Consider the following 19739-nt stretch of genomic DNA (forward strand, 5'->3'; position numbering starts at 1 on the left):
CTTCTGTTTAGTTCCCTTTAATTTTGTAAACTAAATTTGAGGTTGGTATTTTTTTTTTAAATGTTATATACTTTATTTTATATAAGACTGATATCTAACATTTTTTTTTTATATTAGCAGACCGTAAATGTCCTACTGCTGGGATAAAGGCCTCCTCTCCCTTTGAGGAGAAGGTTTAGAGCATATTCCACCACGCCGCTCCAATGCGGGTTGGCGGAATACACATGTGGCAGAATTTCGTTGAAATTAGACACATGCAGGTTTCCTCACGATGTTTTCCTTCACCGCCGAGCACGAGATGAATTATAAACACAAAGTAAGCACATGAAATTTCAGTGGTGCCTGCCTGGGCTTGAACCCGAAATCGTCGGATGCACGCGTTCTAGCCACTAGGCCATCTCGGCTGATATCTAACATAATGCATAATTTGTATAATAATGATTAGAATTTATTCGAGATATATTGAATTCTACTTTCAATTACTGTTTCTGACAACTATGTTTGTTAATGGTAAATTTTAAATCATTAAATTTACAAATAAAAGAAAATCCTATAATGAAAAAATAAACAGGTGAGTCATCGACCAAGGCATTAGAAATCAAAATCAAAATATACTTTATTCAAGTAGGCTTTTACAAGCACTTTTGAATCGTCATTTAATCAACTAATTAAAGTAAAGCTACCACCGGTTCGGAATGTAGATTCTACCGAGAAGAACCGGTAAGAAACTCAGTAGTTACTCTTTTTCAATATCTAAAAATACGGTCATGTTAGTTAAAGACAATTATATATAAATATTGGACAACATCAGAGTAATGTATGTGACATTACTCTGATTCCAATGGAAGTAGCTAAAGCACTTGTGTTATGGAAAATCAGACGTAACGACGGTACCACAAACACTACTTTTACACACACAATCTTACCGTCGTCATGAAAAATTTTCTAGTCATCATAAGTTTGTTTCATTATAAAAATTTTAAATTATGAAATGTGAATACGAAATTTATTAATAAAAGCTGAGAACTTTGTCTTTGTTCTAAAATTGATTTCATTAGGAAAGGTCGTTGCCTGTTTCTATGTTAACAGTATACATAGAGTACCTATCTTTTTCTTTTACTTGGCTGTTTGGTGTCTGTGATTCCGGTTAATTTTTTTTTTTTTTTTTTCGGTTCCCGTTGTCAGTAAAACCTTAAACTTATTTTGCATAATCTTAATTTTAACAACGCTCGGTACTCATATTATTACCAAATCGAGTGTATCGCGAAGAATGTTCCAATAAATCATCCCACGCTTACATAATAGTATCCGACATTTTATATAACTCAAATAACTTAGAGATGAAATATTTTACACATAATATTGCAATATGATTTACAAGACGTAAAGCTACTACGGCTACCGGCATAGGAATGGATCTGGATGTTCGGTCATCTCTATAATAGAGAGGATTGTCATTATTAATTTATTTAAGTAGGACAACAAAATTACATTGCGAATTTACACATTAACAATTTATTAACCACATATTTATAATTCTGAAAACAATGAAAATTGAAAGAAATAATATTTGGTATTAGCATTCGGAAAGTATACCTAAGTATTTGAAAGAAACGGTAACAATCATTTGTTCTTCTCCGTAGAATCTATTTTGCGAAACATTTTTGACTTTTGACTTTGAGTGGAAACATTACCTAATTCAACAATGTAACATGACGATTCAAGAGTGCTTTTATGAGCTTACTTAAATAAATAATATTTTTCTTTTGATTATCAAAAATATTAATTAGACATCATAAATGATTTGAGATGAGAATTTAATTATTATTTTTAATCTATTGTATAATATATATTAATTTATTAATAAAATCAATAAATTACTTCATTTTATTTTTGTGGTAGTTCAGAATATCCTTGGTAGTCGCTTTCTGTGCCCTATTCACAGATTTCTCCGCTGCGACCTCACTGTCGACGGTGTAACAAACTAAGAAAACTATGAATGTTAATAGATAAAACAAAGTTACGTTTGCAATATCACCTTCGTAATCTCAAAAAAACAACGTGATTTGGATCAATTTTGCAGTCTTGAACTTCACGTCCACCATTTTAGTCCTGAAATTAAAAAAGAAAGCCGTCATTGTAAAGACCAGGCTATCAGCCGCATACAATGTCATAACCGAGGCTATAACACTGCGGTGTTCTAAGATATTGTTAAAATCCTTTCCATTGATTACAAACCATTCCAAAACTGCACGAAGCGTTTAATAAAAGTGACGTAGAGAATTGTACTTGGGCATATTGTTTCTTCATGATAACGCTTCTTCTCATCAATCAAATTTCGGATGGACCAGCTACTATATTCTGCTAACCATTTATACCAAACTTAGGCCTGCTGATTTTCAATGGTCCTTAAGATTAAAAAAGAATATTCGTGAAACTAAATTTAACGATAATAGGATTACACCGTAGATAAGTTTTTTAAGAATCAATAACTTATTTTTTGGAAACCATTATTTAAACGAGTTTTTGTTTTCTAATTTAACATATTGTTTGATAAATTTTTAATATTTTTTATTATAAATCCATTGAAATAAAAGGAGATTAATATTTATATTATTTTTTTTACATTATTTTTATATTGATTTTCAAAATTCTGTTATTCATCCTAGTACGTTTAAATTAAGTCTACGAGTCTTAAGATGTTGTTATTGTGTTACGTTAATAAACGTATTTTTATAGCTCAATAATTTAATTTAAGTTAAGTCGATTTTTATTATTTTATGTTTTTGGCCACATTGTATAAAATCAATTAAAATATAATGTATTTGTAAGCCTTAAACGTAAAACGTAGCACATTCGGAAAGTGGAAACGTCATATTGACGTAACATAGAGTAAATATTGTTTTGAATTTAAAATAATAAAATGCCTTTAATAATAATATGTGGTACACCAGTTAGTGGTAAAACAACTCGGGCGAATGAAGTAAAAGAATTCTTTGAAAAAACACACAAGAAACAAGTCGATATTGTCTCAGAAGACGAAACAATTTTGAAGTTAGGTTATGATAAGAATTCCAATTATTTAGATTTCCAGAAAGAAAAAAGAGTCCGAGGACATTTAAAGTCCGAAGTTATACGACTTATTAATAAAGATAACGTTGTAGTATTAGACGGAAGCAATTATATCAAAGGTAAACATTATTTCGTATATTAAAATCATGCGACTGATTACATATTTTTATTCAATTGCCTCATTAGTGTAGTGGCTAGATATAAGGCCGCAGATCCTGAGGTTCAAACACCAAGTCGTGCAGATAAAAGTTATTGGAATTATTAGTATAAAAATACTCAGTAACTGGAGTCTGGATGTTGGAAGTGTGTAACACTCTCGAGCCTAGGAAAGCCGTTGGTCTTTACCCTGAACTCTTTTCAATCGTGTCGGACTTGCCGTCCCATCGAAATATGTGGATGTGAGAGTAGAAAGTGCACCTGTGTTTGAGTCCACACATGTGCACTACAATCCCTCTACAGTTGGATAATCTTCCTTGAGGTTGGCCTATGTAGATGTAATCAAATATTATAATTTATATCTCTGATTAATGGTATTCATTACCAATTAACCAGCTGGCTAGTATACCTGATCACAAACTGTATTGTTTTATACAGCATTAATAACTTTTAGGTTACCGCTATGAACTATACTGTGCATCAAAAGCATCTAAGTCGACACAATGTACTATTTACACAATTCGCAACCACCAAGAAGCATGGGAAGACAACCTAAAAAGAATCAATCAAAAAGAACAGCAAGAATGTACAATAGCAGATAATTCAGACAAAAGTATATGTAATGAGCCTTATACGGAAGAAGTTTTTAATGCACTTACAAAATTGAGGTAATCTACTATAAACTTAAAGATATATTTAAACATTCATTAAGAAACCTGTAATTTAAATATCATGGGAGACCAAGAAGTTTCATGATCAGAACAAATATTTGATTAATAAATACTGGATAAAATTGTTCAGTTCGTCATACATTTTATTGGCTTGTATCTATTTTTTTTATTACATTAAATCTCTAATATCATGTAATATCTCTTCATCTATATAATCTATAAAATACACTGTATTTTTTAACAATGGAAAACTGTTGCATATTTATACATTAAATTTGTACCATTATATTCAGTGTTTTAGAGATTTTTGGCTAAACATTTATTTAACATATGACAGCCACAGCACAGGCCAAGTCTCCTGTAGTCAGTATGTAACTGCTTTCTTAATTTACACTTATTCCTTAATATCAATGCTAGTAAGGCTCAAAATATTCTGCCAATGTCACATTTAATAGACAAGACACATAGGAGACTAATGGGATAAACATTTTCAAGTGTTTGTTGATAATATAAGGGAAATTAATATACCTACAGAAGATATTCAATACAACACGATAATGATATATTTAATCTTTTTTCTTTTTTAACTGTCAGTTTTGTTAAACAATTTTTGCTACAGTTCAGAATATTATGGACATTAATGTAATAGACAAAAGTGTAGACATACCTTTTTTTTTTCTTTTTATTACAGATTTGAAGAACCTATTTCCAATAACAGATGGGACAGTCCGCTTTTCACCGTGCAACCAACAGATGAATTGGATCTAGAGGGTCTTTATAGAGTTCTGTTTGAAAAGAAACCGCCCCCTCCAAACATGAGCACACAAAATGTATGTATTTTATATAATCCCTATACATATTACAATAAGTACACAGGTTTTTCCCAACCAATACAATATAAGATTTTAATGATCTATCCACTGGACTGCCTTCCCTAACCAAAGATTAGTGGTTTACGTATGGCAACACAGAGATTTGTGTTTACAATTCATCTAGCACTTGGAAAACGTGATGAAATCTAGATTTAAATCAGTATTGGATGAGGTTATGTCACAATTGTTACTACCAACCAACATTAGAGTTATTATTATGAGCTCAATGTCTTCACCTTAAGGGAGATATTTACAGCAGGGGTACCATCCACTCGTCATTTGTATTTTACAGCTACATCATATTTTTAAAGGGTGAGTAAACCAGTGTAACAAAAGGGATGAGGCACATAACATCTGGGTTCCTAATATTGGTGCAGCATTGACATTGTAAGTAATGACTAGTATTACTTAGTGTCACTATGTCTATGGGCGGTATATACATCTTACCATGAAATGGCCCATTTGTAATTAACCTACTAATAAAAAATATAAACGAAATAATTTTGTTTCAGCCTCCGCTTAGTTCAACAAACTTCCTTTATGAACTCGACAAAGTAACTCAAGCTATTTCAAAACATATCCTGGATTCGAAACAATTAAATCTAGACAAAGTCAAATTCCCAGACTACCCGGGGTGTGAACTCGAAGTAAGTATCATGAACACAATTAATCCCCAACAACTCTTGAGACTACGAAGGCAGTTCCTGACTTATGCTAAAATGAATCATTCGAACGAGAATGCTAATAAAATAGGAAGATATTTTATACAATATTTAAATAAAACCTTGACAGATTGATTCATATTTTTTTAATTTATCCCACCCCACTGTTATCATCTCGAGTATTTTCTTAAAGTTTGATAGGTTCAGGTTACTGTTATAGTAAGCGGTATGAGTCGTTAGCACAGGGCCGAATCTACCATATGACTTTTTGGGCTTCAGTCCAGGGCCCCGTCGGTTCAAGGGGGCCCCAGCTAAGTCAAGTCAAAGTCAAAAATAGACAATAATGAGAAAGAATCCATAACTTTATTAAATTAAACAGATCGTATGGTTTGCAGCCCTGCGAGTCCTGCAATTAATAAAACCCATTTAATTAATTTAATTCAAGTCTACGTTCAGATATATCTTAGGTGGGCCCCTAAGTAGTGTCAACCCGCGATATGCGCAATAGTTCATCTTTATAATAATAGGTCTCTTCAGAGGAATCAGTTTATATGTATTCTATATCTATGAGAGGAGTGATGGAGTCGGGGGCTCCGAGGCCCGTCAGTCAACGCTTGTTGTCTATTGGACTCTCACTTGTCATTCGACTGTAATTTGGCCGCCACTGCCCACCTGTTCTCACCATCCGTACCGGCTGTACTATACCACGAATTTCACTGTTAATTTTTCCTATCATAGTAGAAAAATAAATAAACAAAATTAAGCCTGAATTAAAATGTCATCAGAACAATGCAATATTTTATGCATAATGCTAAAATCTTTCTGTAAGTTTTACTCAAGAGTTTGAGAATTCAAATAATGTAGAGTATGCATAGTATTATGGAAAATATAATTCATAATGAATAATCTACAAAAATTCTGACCAATTGTGTCACGTTATTTCAAGGTCAAAGTTGTTTATTTGTCGTAATTACTTCGCCTGTCATTAGAACAGGCTATACATTTAACTAGGTATAATATCAATCAGCCTCAACTTACTATACGATTATAATTTAAAATAAAACAAATTAGTATACAATAGTAAACGATTTTATTAATCTCTTCACAATGTACTTAAAACAAAATGAGGATGTTTTATCACATTAAACTTCATAAGATGGATTCCAACTAAATAATACTTAGTGATATTAAATACGAGTGTTAAATTTCACTTTTAAGTTGAATATATATTCCGCTTCAAACGTTTTTTAGTAACAAATATTTTAAATAATAAACATAGATTATTTTTAAATTTTATTTTTTCATCCAAATGTGTTTATTATAGACGAAAAATGTTGACCACTTAATAATTATTTACTTATGTTTGATCCAGTGTGAAAACTTAAACAATAAGTCCGTTAATTTTCATCCCAGATATTATTACAGCTGGCTACACTGAAAGTACATTTAGACAGAATAGAGAATAGTTCATATGGGTACTTGCGTTGCAGAACTATCGATAGTTTGACTATCCGAAAATTATTACAGGATATCGATAGTATCGCTCTCTGTAAGCAATACTATTAGTAGCAGCGTTACTATTGATACTATGGATAGTTGAGGCTAAAAGTAATGGTTTTTTGCGATACTATCGATAGTATTGCTCATGGGGAACTATCGATAGTATTGACACGTGACAAGACTATCGATAGACTATCATTACTATCGCTAACACCTTAACTATCGATAGTGGACTATCGATATGCAACAATAATGGGTACATTTAGACCGATTAATAATTAGAGATGTCGAAGCTCCACATTTAATTTTACACACTTACTATATTCAAGAAACGACTTGTTTTTGCTGACAGATAATACGATTACGAGGCGTAATTCGGAACCTACCATTGACTTACTACTTATGAAGTAATAGGCTCCCGGTAAAATTTCGTATAAGAATAACGGATACTAGACGTAATGGTTTTGCCGGGCTTCTTGCCGGACTACCAAATATAATCCACATTCTGAACCAATTTCAATATAACCCTAGAAAATTACGACTCAAAGGTACTTGTAAAATACTACATGAATATTTACAACATAAAAAGTATATTTTTTAACATGAAGAAAGCAAACCGAATCATGTTTTGAATATAGTAAACGTCGGTAACCTTGTGCAAAGTCAACTGTAGAAGAAATATCAAACCAAATAATGAGATATGTAATGGAAACAAAGATTATTTATTCCTTATTAGTTCTCAGCTTCCCAGTGTTTCTGGGATAAAATTCAAATACAGTATGAATCTCACTTAACGATTCCTAATACCGGAGTAGGATTTGCAACTTGTTAAATTAAGACCAAGACAAATACGTCGATAACGTAACGTAATAGATTTTTTTGTCATTTATTATTTAACTAATATTTGTTTAAAATTTTTGTAATAACAATTATAGAGGTTTTCAAAGTTTTAATACGTCGATAATACAGGATTGAAATTATTTTAAAAACAAACTATTAATATAATAAGTCGATTTATAAGACGGTAGTCTTTAAATTGGTGGGTATTGTTTAAAACATAACTACGCATATCCATCGCTCAAACGAAATATTAAGGTCGAACAAAACTGTACAAGCCTTATTAAATACCTTCTTAAAAATAATACCGATATTTTTCAATTATTTTTTTTTTAGTACAATGTCAAAAGGGGTTTGATTAAACAGCCCAGTAGATTTAAGGTTATATTATATTTTCTGGCAAATACAAATAATAACTTAATGTAAAACGTAACGATCCACATTTTAAAACAAAAGAAAGATGGAGCACTCTAAAAAGCGATATAAAGCGAACCGACTTTTTCTTTAAAACATACGTCAAAAAAAAAAAAAAGTGACAACCTTTTTGTCGTAATAGCAAAACGGGAACGCGCAATAATGTTGCACTCGCACCATCTGTCTTTTGTTTTATAATCTCAACGCAACAACAATAAACATTTTAAAACAAATGTGGTTCGTTTTTAACGTTATTTATAGGTACACAAATTAGTATTTGAAATATTTAATTTTAATTTTTATGCAAACTAAATCAGTGATTTTTTTGTTTATTGTTATATTTTAATTCATTGGGCAGGTTGATAATTGTCTATTGTCTATGGCATTTGTTTACTGCAAAATAAAACTCCCGCTGAGTTTCTTTCGCCGGTTCTTCTCAGGTCCGAGGTGTTTAATTCCGAACCGGTGGTAGATTTTTGACAATCAATAAGCAAGTGTAATCACTTCTATATTGAATAAAGATTTTTGACTTTGACTTTGACTGCAAGAATTTATTATTTGCAAAAAAAAACACCAATCACAATCAGATTTCACTTTAATCTCAACGCTCATTGGCCGACTATTACGTATTTTTAATTTAAAATAGGCAGACTGGCTAATAGGCCACCTGATGGTCGGTGGTAAACCCTGGGAACTAAGTTTAATGTCCCATCAAACCAGAACATTACCACCAAATGACAACACTGAGTTATTGCTGTTTTGTACACAACACAAATTAAGCACACCAATATAGCTTAGAATAAATCCTGTCATATTGGATAAGATTCAAACTACTGAGCCGAACGGTTTAAAAAAAAAACTTAATCAACAATTATATAATTTAAACGAAATATATACTTAAACAAGTAACAAATTTATGAGCATGCATACTATTTTGTCATTCTTTGTCACCAATAAAATACCTTTTAATTTTGTGTATCTGTAAACAAGTAAATCTCATGATATATTCCAATGGCAGAATTAAAGCTAAACAAACCATAAATTTTGCATATTCCATATAAATTATTAATAGCTCAGCTATGTTATGCATCAGATACAGACAGATCTTGATTAAAAAATATATCTTTATTTATAATACAACACTGTTCCAACTAACTATGGATAAGCAATTTATTTAGTACCACAGATTTTTTTAGATCTTGACCAATAACGTCATGTCATTTCAAGGTTTGTTTATATCTCCGCCTACCATTGGAATATAACATATACTCTATTCCAATCATAACAGGAAAACGCCAAATAAACAACATTTGACAGCAAATTGACGCGATGTCATTGGTTGAGAGCTTGATTTGTCTATGATATTCACTATGGATTTGCGAAAAAATGGCGTTATGATTATGAACGTCGAAGAAATTGTTATCGGAATTTTGGAAGTAAAATTAAGTGGAAATAAGTAGTTAAGCGTAATAGTGTGTTGTATTATAAATAATGGTAAATTAATCATAAATTCTTAGTAGTGCACAATATAGCTGAGTTATTAGCAAATCGCATGAAATACATAAATCTAAGGTTTGTTTTTGTTTTCTCCTACTTCCATTGGAATAGGCTATATATTAATGTACCATGACATAAGGTTAGTTAAATACTGAGACAACATAATTAATACTTTATATGTAGTAAATAATTTTCAAACAATCAGAAATTTGTTTTAATGTGGACGTACATTCTTCTAACATTAAATATGCAAAAACTTCCAGTCAGTTCCTTCCTGTTCTACACAGCAATGGATGGATGAAATTTTTTGCATACATATATAACACGACTGCAAAAAAAGGGGAGAAATGTTTTATATGTTGTATGTAGATGGGTTTCTTCAGTTTCTTTATTTCACCATTAGTATTAAACGCTTCAGGTTTGGATGTATAGTTTATCACCAGAATCCTAATAGCATCCTGAGTGATATTAGCAAAAATTTTGGGATAAATCAATATTTTAGAGCTGATATATTAATGCTGACTTAATATTAAATTACAAATTCAATGGATACATATATCGTCATCGTAGAAAACAAAGACTGTTCTGAGGTTTTATTTAAATTATTTTTGAGTTATTTTAATGACATGCACTATGTTCAATTCAAAAACTCATAACATTATTCAGTAAAATGACAATAAAGCCTATTTTACAGTATTAGAAATTTGCACTAACGTCATTACAACTATTATGACGATATATGTTATACGCTGGCTGTTAGTTAAGATATTTTTCATCCCGGAAAGATATAGTGAAGGCGAAGAATATATACTTGGGTTGTCCAATTAATGAATGGATTAAATATATGAGTTTTTATATGAACTTAGGACATTTATTTAGTATGATCACAAACAAAAGTAACGGAGTCCTTCATTGTGATAAATTTATTGCAACTACAGCCTACACCAATCAAAGAAGGAATAAATATTTAACAAACAAATTTACGTATTCCGTGCGATTTTATTTACTATTCACTGCAAACAATTCTCGATTAGGTTATATTTGATTTACAATACAACATAACTACTAATATCCACTGTAATTTAACTTCGCCGACATTCAAAACGTCATGTTTTTGTGAATCCATAATGAATATCTTAGATTAATCAGACTCGACCAATGAAATCACGTCAATTCAAGGTCAAATTTGTCAATTCATTTACTCGTCCTGTGATTGGTTTACGCTATAGAACTACATGAAAATGTAATCAACTAACAGACCGTTTAATTAGTGTGATTATAACCAGTTTTAACCATTTATAATAATAATACTTTTTATGTCGGGAAAGGTTTCCTACACACGAAGAATACAGATTTGTATTCGTGTTGCATCATCGAATTTGGATTTTGTGCGTATTTCGTTTTAACACCGGTGTGTTCCTTCTGTAACAAAAAATAAAAACAATAAATTAAATAATTAATTAAAATTGTTAAAAATCTCAACAAAAAGTAAGTTTTTTTTTAAATATTAAGCCACATATATACGTTGGAAAGAGAAGGAGAGAATTTTTTTTAAGCAGAATTCCTCCGTTTCTCTTCTGTGAGCCGCGTAAAAGAACTTTGTTTAAAAAAATATATATATTACAATGAAACGAGCTGTTTAGTAGATTCTTATTTTAAGATATGGCAACCCTACTCAGGTTCGTCTTTATCCAGAGTGTAGGCGGAGCAAAAACAGACGCGGCGCGTTAGGGTTGTCTCACCTATGATGGTTAAATGATGATCCGTGAGGCAACCCAAAAGATTTTATGTGGGAAGGGCCTATCGGAAAAATAGTTGCGCTTAAGACGGAGCGCGATCCTACTTTTCTTTGTCTATGATCGACCGTGAAAAGCATATTCTCTCTACTCTTATTGGGTGTTAGTTGAATTATCATCAATAAATGCATAATTAAATCCAAGGAAGGAAAGAGCCTCTTTCATTCCTAACCGAGGCCGCGAGCGACAACGAATAGTTTATAGAACTTATTACACTATAAGACTTAGTAACTATGGTCAATATTTAGTCATGAATAAACAAAAATGAAAAGATCTTTGTAATATTATAAAGCTGATTACTTTCATTGACTTTGGGAGAGGATTTGATATTACTGAAATACTGCTTACACAATACTTGAATTTATATCGAACAAATTAATAACACGAGCAATGAATATACAAAATGCCAATAATTTAAAACTGAGGCATCGTCTGATTTAGGACATCCGACAGAAATAGTGATTCTTATTTAGAATTTAGAAGCAGTTTAATTTTTATTAAGTAAAGGCTTGACCTTTACATAATCAACATCCTTGGTGGTAGGGCTTTATGCAAGCCCATCTGGGTAGGTACTACCCACTCATCAGATATTCTACCGCCAAATAAAAGTACAAGAAGAGGGCTATTCGCGCAATCTATAACCTGGGAGCCAAGGAATCTTTGAGGTATAAATTTAAAGAAATTAAGATATTGACTGTTGCTTCTCAATATATATTCTGTAATGTTTTGTATGTACGGAAAAATATTGATGTTTTTATGAGAAAATGTGATTCTCATAACGTTGGTACTAGGAACAAACACAATCTTGTTACTCCTGTTACTCGACTGCATAGAGTCAGTAACTCTTTTGTGGGGCAATGTATACGCTTCTACAACAGGATCCCAGAAAGCGTTCAAAATGCTTCTGTTGAGAAACTTAAAAAAATTGTTAAGGAATGTTTGTGTGCGAAAGGTTACTATACAATTAGTGAGTTTATGTTTGATAGCACACCTTGGGAATGAAACGATCGCCTCCTGGCTGTTTCTACTCATATATAATTATGTATATAATTAATTTGACGTAAAAAAAAGTCCCGCTGAGTTTCTTTCGCCGGTTCTTCTCAGGTCAGGGTGTTTACTTTTTCCGAACCGGTGGTAGTGTTTAACTTGACAATCAATAATAAAGTGTAATACTTCTATATTGAATAAAGGAATTTGAGTTTTTGAGTTTTTTTGAGTACACTGTATTGTTGTGTTCCGGTTAGAAGGGTGAGTGAGCCAGTGCAATCACAGGCACAAGGGACATAACATCTTAGTTCTCAAGGTTGGTGGCGCATTGGTGATGTAAGGAATGGTTTATATTTCTTACAGCGCCTTTGTCTATGGGCGGTGGTGACCACTTACCATCAGGTGGCCCATATGCTCGTCCGGCAACCAATGCCATAAAAAAAAATCCTATAAGATCTTCAAACTTACCAAAACCTCAAACCCGACATCCTTTATGATGTCCATTAAAATGTCATATGGTGGCTCGATACTGATTTCTGTTGGCATGTCACTGTAAAAGAAAAACAAAGAACAATCAAAAACAGATTACATATATTAATAATATTTTGGACGAAGGCTTTGTCCATTTATTCATATTCTCTGTATACAATGTAAATAATTCTCTGTATACAGTGTAATGTGGTTTTACCTATAGTGGTACAGCAGTGGTCCCAGGTTGATCCAATAGCCCCCTGGACGTAATATTGCATATATCCTCTCTATGAACTCAATTACATTCGGTGCACAGTCGATGAAGAAGCACGTTGCAACACAATGCCATTCATCCAAATCCGTATACACCTGAAATTATCATTCAAATATTTTAACAGTATTTCTTATATATGTATATACATATATATATATGTATATATAATGTGCAATACTTTTGTTATGTACAATGTTATGATTAAAAATGTAGGGTACTTTTTTACTTTGTTAAATAATAAAGTAAATTAAGTGGGTGTGTAAAAAATAGTGTGTGACAAAATTAAGCTATAGACGGAATTACATGGTTAATGACAAACTCCTGTGTTTTCTTCGTTCATACGAACATAACAATTTTAATCTACAATAGTCCATGCGCTACTAGAATGAATTGAATTTTGGGACCTTGTCAAAGTAAATAGAAAATGACAGTTATCGAGCGAAGGAGCGTTAGCAAAGAAATTCTGAACCATTTAGCAGAATGTGTCTATGTAAGTTTGTATGTATGCTCAATCGCCGGAATGATATCTCTTATATTGAATTATCAAAATTGTACCGCTTTACATCATCACAAACATAATCGTAAATTATAAATCGACACTCTCGCAGACCACGCGTGTCTCAGTTCCAAAATATCGCTGTCCATTCTGATCGCGATAAAGCATATAATTTTGTTAAAAAGGTCGCTTTAAAAATAATAATCATTATACCATAAAGTATAACATAAATACTATTATTTCCCTGGTTTTAATTTAACAGCTCACTTCAAAATCAACAAGGATTTTGATGAATTTGAAAAAAAAAAATACAATTATAAAAACCAGTAACATAGAGTAGTTTTTGCCCAATCTATTCTCATTCATCACACGTATCTTATTCAATAATATATAATATATCAAAATAAAGCTCATTCAAGTGGACTTACCTTCAGGAAGTCGCCGGCGGCTATCGAGAAGTGCGAATGCCTGGTGGCGGGCGGCACGTCCGGGAACGTAGCTGCCTGGATCTGGTGCTCGCTCGTCATGTGGTTCACGTACTGGTGGACCCAGGGATATACCGTATGTTTGTTTGCCTGTAAATAATAAAAAAAACACATCTATAATAGGAGTTAAGGTAAATAAAAAAGTTCGACCTTGTATTGCCGTGACGTCATTGGTCAAGATCTTAATCTATTGTATACAATATGGATTCAAAGAGAAAAATAAAGAGCGTTGACGAAATTAATATCAGAATACAATTGGTTATTTTTAATAATGAGTAATATTATACCAAATAAATATAATATATTATACAAGACCTGTATGATTTGCAAAATATAGCAGAGATATTAACACGGAATATTTTAATATATGGTTTGTTTATCTACTCTTACTACCACTAGGATATAGTATATAGACGACAAAAGAAAAATTACATAATCAAATCAATTTTCTCTCGCTCAATTCAGAGCTCTTAGATTATAAACTATAGTCCATTCCACGAGTCGAAATCCTAGGGAACGAAATACTCACATTTGATTGGACGATTTTCCCGCCTAGAAACAACCCTAAGTAATGATTGGGCTGTTGAAGGTCACACGTATTGACCAATGAGTGCACGCGGGCAAAATTCATTGCGAGCTCGTTTCGTGGAATGTACACTGATACGCTTGATAAGTTATCAGACTCACCTCAGGACATTTATTCAATATGAAGTTACTTGCAAACAACATGAACAGCGAGAACTCGTTCCCTTGGCACGAATATCCTCTGGCAGCGATCTCCCACGCCAGCCTGCCGAGACCAGCGCCCGGCACTAGCACCTTGATGTGTGACCTATCACTATCAAAGAATGCCCTATGTTAACACTTCCAACTTCTAAACTCCGAGCTACTATACTTTGTGGTAGGGCTTTACCAAACCTTAGGTAAGTACCACCCACTCATCTTATATTCTTCCAGCACACAGCAGTAATTAGTTTTATTGTGTACCGATCTGAAGGGTGAGTGAGCCATTATAACAGGAACAAAAGACATAACATCTTCGATCCTGAGGTTGGCAATGTAAGGAATGGTTAATATGTCTCATATATAATAATATGTATGGGCAGTGGTGACCACCAACAGGTGACTTATTAACCCGTTCGTCTACTAACATATAATACAGTATAAAAAAAAAACTGAGAATTCTTCGAACCCTTAAGAACTGTGGCCTTAAATAAGCTGGCCAAGTTGGTCTAGAACTAGACCGACAAGATAGTCCAAAGCAATAAAATATATTTTGATTCAATTTGGTACTCACCTAAATTCTTCTGGTGGATATCTCGATTCTAGTTCCTCGAGTATAGGTTTATAGCACTGTTCCCGTTCAGCTGCTCCGGCATCGCTCCAGTCCCTAACTATATTCTTTAATACCGATTGTACCTTAAAACAAAATAAAGCATTTCAAATAAAATAAAATCAATTTCATTTAAGTAAACTTCACAATGAACCTTTCTTGAATCGTCGATATATAAATATTTCCACCGTTTCGGAAAACGGCTTCCAGCGAGAAGAAACGGCAAGAAACTCGCATAGTGCTCATTTCAAATAAACAGATTTACAATGCTGTTTTTTACAATAATCTATCGATTTTATAAACCCGAACCTAAATCCAGGCGTTTTTTTTTTCTAAAAAGTATTCCTTTAAAGAAGAATAAGACTTATTTATTAATTCTTAATAAACTTTTTAAATTTATTAAATTAATTACATTTCCCGGTATCTTATTATACATGCGTATACCATTGCCCAAAAACGTTCTCTATACCGTATGCAAACAGAAAGTAGGGGTTACAAGTTTATTCTTATTTCTTGTATTAACAGTATGTATATCAGCTTTTATAGAATATTTTTGTATATTCTTCTGTATAAACATTATATTATCATAAAATTATTGTAAAGAAGAATTTTTCGCATAATGATTTCCTATAAATAGTTCGTACAGCTCTTTTCTGCAGAATAAATACTATTTTCAATATCTGCTGCATTACCCCATTTTCAATGTTAGCGCAGTTGTTATCAGAACTTTGGAAGTAAAGTAGCATCCATATAATTAGTTACGTTAAATAGTGTAATATAGTTGTATATTATAAATAAAGATATAATAATCAAGAATTGTACATAGTGCATTAGTAAATCGCTTTGAATAAGTAAATCTAAGGTATGTTTCCTTTGTCCTACATTTGGAATTGGCTATACGACAAAATTGTTAATCAGTTCAACCTTATGTCACAGTAGGCTATTGGACTGGTTTTTAAAATGCATTTTATATTATTTAGAAGAGGTTAACAAACCCAGTATAAGTTAGTTTTTTTTTAATTCTACTACATATTTGCTGAAAAATATCAAAATAAAAATTCCATATTTAAATAGCGCGCGAAAAAGCTACTTTGACTATATGGCGCTGCAATGGGGTCGGTGACGCCACTTGCCTGTATTGTAAACTGTGGCACATATTATCCACATACAGTAGGCAAACAAGGTTTACAAGCAAGTGACGTCATCATAAGCCCGACCAATTAGGAGCGTTTTCTGTCACGCGACAAACATTTAAAATAAGGCATTTTTATTTATGGATTTATGAATAAATTAATTATTATTTACAACTTTCGTTCATAAATAACCTTTTTTAAACTCATAATATATACTGATTACAATAATTGACACTTTATTTTTCCCATTGTCAAATAGCCCATTATATAAACTAACCTTTTCAACGTCATGCTGCATTTTATGTTGTTTCTGCGATGGTATTTCACAATTATTATAATTACAGCCGAAGCTCTCCATCCCGTTTGTGTTTGCATCAATACTGTGGTCCACATTTTCAAACATTGTATCTACATCCCTTATTATTAGATGTACGACACTATTATTAACATCTAAACACTTTTTAAACTTAATGAGGTAGCTTTTGTACTTTTCTAGGCGACGTTGGTGATTTGGTTGGAGCATAGAAACTATTTTCTCCGATTTATGTATCCTATCGAGGCTGCATAATCTGAAAACAACAAAAATCCAATTAATTTCGAAAAAAAACATGACTCACTTTTTCTAAAGCTAAATTTTAATTTTTATTTATAATCATAAATCACACAGCAAAACACTATAAAACCCTTTTTTATCTAACATAACATTTTTTTTAGTTCAGTAAACCACTCATGTTTTTTTTGAATTTTCAGCCTCTTTTTCTTTCTCAATGGACCAAAAAAAAAAAAAATTGTATAAATTAATAATAAATAATAAATTTATTAATGTCTATACAATTTTTTTTTTCAATACAGAGATGAATTTTGACATAAATCAAAAGCTATCAAAATACATAGAATGACATGCCTTTGCCTTAATCTTATAAAAATTGTTTAAAAAATAAAACAAGACTAATCTATCTAATAAGAATTTTATCTATCAGTAAAAAAAAGTTGAAGCAATTATTTCATAAACTAAGTATAGTTATATAAATTTCTAAGTATAAAGTATACGGCATACTAGACAATGAACAAGTAGATGTATTTATGCAATTAAATATGTTGAAAAACACAACATACATTTACTTCCACAATAAGGAATATCAACAGTATAAAATTAGTCATGATAATTTACATCACATTTCATCATAAAATCATCATCTTTATTAATTAAAATACTAGTTTTTGTTTTTGTTTTTTGTCTTAGGATGTGTTTGTTATCAGCTCTAAATCTATTAGCAAATCTATTCTGTGATGCTGCCCTATGGAATTACTCCCCATTGGAGACTGATGCCTTATCTGTGGGGCTATCAATATAATGAGGCTATAAATATAATCAAATCAAAAAATTATAAATCAGTATTGAGGACCTATGCAGCAGCATAATACTCCATATTACTAATTTATCGACTGCAATATTTAGTAATCCACAACAAATATTTGAGAGCAACAGTTGCTTTAGTCTAACTGTAATAAACCCAATTTTGCTCACAGCTACTATTAGTCTTCCAGCTCTAGGATATGATGACTAAAATACAATTTAAAAAATATGTATTAAACTGTATCTAAAACAAAATATACTATTCAAATAAGACTCTAATGTGTTCAACATATTACAAGCTTAATTTGAATTATAACCACCAATTCAATGCAAATATTCTAATGAGAAAAAAACAAGACACTCATTGATTTCTCCTTACTTACATTTAAATTTAATTGGTTTAGGTAGTTACTCTTAATTAACAATTAGGTGTGCAAGAGAATAGTTTAGACTAACAATTCATTAATGTGATCTCACTAATGTCGTAAATAGGAAAATTCATGCATTTTAATGAGTATGTACAATTATTCTAGAGACTGGGCAGAATGGAATTAATTTTAGTAAACAAGTTTTTCAAATCAGGGAACAGAGAATAAAATGTAGTTTTTATCTATTTTGAATTAAAAAGAAAAAAAAATCTTATTTGTAATTAACAGTAAAAATCAATATTATTAGTATGACAGGATTGAGAAAAAAAATTAGACAACTACTGCAATAATAATAATATTATCTTATGTTTTAGTCAATCTCTAATTATTATTTTTTTATTATACCTAATAATACATTTTAATATATTTTAAAACCAGGTCGATTAATCTATATATATGTATATATATTTAATTTATTCTATTTAAAATATAAAAATACATAAATAAATCAGTAAATAGAGTGATTAGCGGTGTTGCGATATACTTCGGAACATTTATTTAGATATCTTGTTAGTATAAGTAGCGAAAAATTGCTTCACCACACCATGAAATGGACCTTATGAGCCAAGGACGTTAAGGCCAAAGTTCCACACGTGTATAGGATGTAAACAAAGCTTATTGTTGCAAGTAAGGAGTAACCTCCAGTCACTTATACTAATTTGATCTAGCGAACTGTTGCTATGTCGGAATACATTATTTATATCTAATCAGGTTAACAAGAGGTTTGAAGAGAGTACGCTGTAATAGATAAAATACAATGTTATTTATGACCTTAAACATTTATTTACTCACTTGTAATATTTAAAAGCGTTCACTACTGCTCGAAAATGGGCGCGCTCCTTTGCCTCGTCAATTTCTTCGGCCGCCCCCATGGAAGACATTATTAAAATATATAGGCGATAGAATTTTGTAAATTACGATGTAGAGAATAAAATACAGTATTTATTTAACAACAATATATGAACATTCACTTTTACTTAGCAACAAAGGAAAGCGTAAGCGACTCCCTTGTTCTTTGAAGTTCCATTTTCATTTGAATTTGTCAAATTGACGTTTAAGAAATGATGACATTATAACGCTTTTGCTGTTAAATTTTATTATGCACAGATACTATGAAATGCGAGGTATTTATAAACGAATAATTCACATATATAGAAAAATAATTATTTAATCATATGTTGCTTTACTTGTTTATTTTATGTTTTATTACATTTTTAGGATATTATCACTTATATTTTTAGTGATAATATTTTTGCACAAAAAAGATGACATAATCGTGAAACGGACTGATACGGTCA

General features: G+C 31.5%; 2 protein-coding genes across 2 annotated transcripts; one reads left to right on the forward strand and one right to left on the reverse strand.

The window, feature by feature from the left end:
* Positions 1–2870: 2870 nt before the first annotated feature.
* LOC125074271 (protein KTI12 homolog) lies at positions 2871–5570 on the forward strand. Its single transcript, XM_047685559.1, has 4 exons — positions 2871–3191; positions 3683–3896; positions 4591–4729; positions 5284–5570. Exons 1-4 carry the CDS (start codon positions 2924–2926, stop codon positions 5566–5568), a joined length of 906 nt encoding a protein of 301 aa, XP_047541515.1. The 5' UTR covers positions 2871–2923; the 3' UTR covers positions 5569–5570.
* A 3191-nt stretch (positions 5571–8761) lies between these two features.
* On the reverse strand, positions 8762–19474 carry LOC125074301 (carnosine N-methyltransferase). Its single transcript, XM_047685593.1, has 8 exons — positions 19234–19474; positions 16934–17225; positions 15488–15609; positions 14878–15028; positions 14134–14280; positions 13153–13304; positions 12933–13014; positions 8762–11103 (listed from the first exon to the last, which is right to left on the reverse strand). Exons 1-8 carry the CDS (start codon positions 19320–19322, stop codon positions 10996–10998), a joined length of 1143 nt encoding a protein of 380 aa, XP_047541549.1. The 5' UTR covers positions 19323–19474; the 3' UTR covers positions 8762–10995.
* Between the last annotated feature and the right edge of the window lie 265 nt (positions 19475–19739).

This window comes from Vanessa atalanta, chromosome 27, assembly GCF_905147765.1.
Source record: "Vanessa atalanta chromosome 27, ilVanAtal1.2, whole genome shotgun sequence".
NCBI lineage: Eukaryota > Metazoa > Arthropoda > Insecta > Lepidoptera > Nymphalidae > Vanessa > Vanessa atalanta.

Excerpts from the sequence above, each read along its gene's own strand:
- LOC125074301 (XM_047685593.1), bottom strand. The coding sequence starts at position 19,322 with ATGTCTTCCATGGGGGCGGCCGAAGAAATTGACGAGGCAAAGGAGCGC. Across the intron at positions 15,610-16,933 it reads TGCAGCATGACGTTGAAAAG|GTACAATCGGTATTAAAGAA; the intron begins GTTAGTTTATAT and ends TTTTGTTTTAAG. Across the intron at positions 13,305-14,133 it reads CCGCCGGCGACTTCCTGAAG|GTGTATACGGATTTGGATGA; the intron begins GTAAGTCCACTT and ends TGATAATTTCAG.
- LOC125074271 (XM_047685559.1), top strand. The coding sequence starts at position 2,924 with ATGCCTTTAATAATAATATGTGGTACACCAGTTAGTGGTAAAACAACT. Across the intron at positions 3,897-4,590 it reads AATGCACTTACAAAATTGAG|ATTTGAAGAACCTATTTCCA; the intron begins GTAATCTACTAT and ends TTTTTATTACAG. Across the intron at positions 4,730-5,283 it reads CAAACATGAGCACACAAAAT|CCTCCGCTTAGTTCAACAAA; the intron begins GTATGTATTTTA and ends ATTTTGTTTCAG.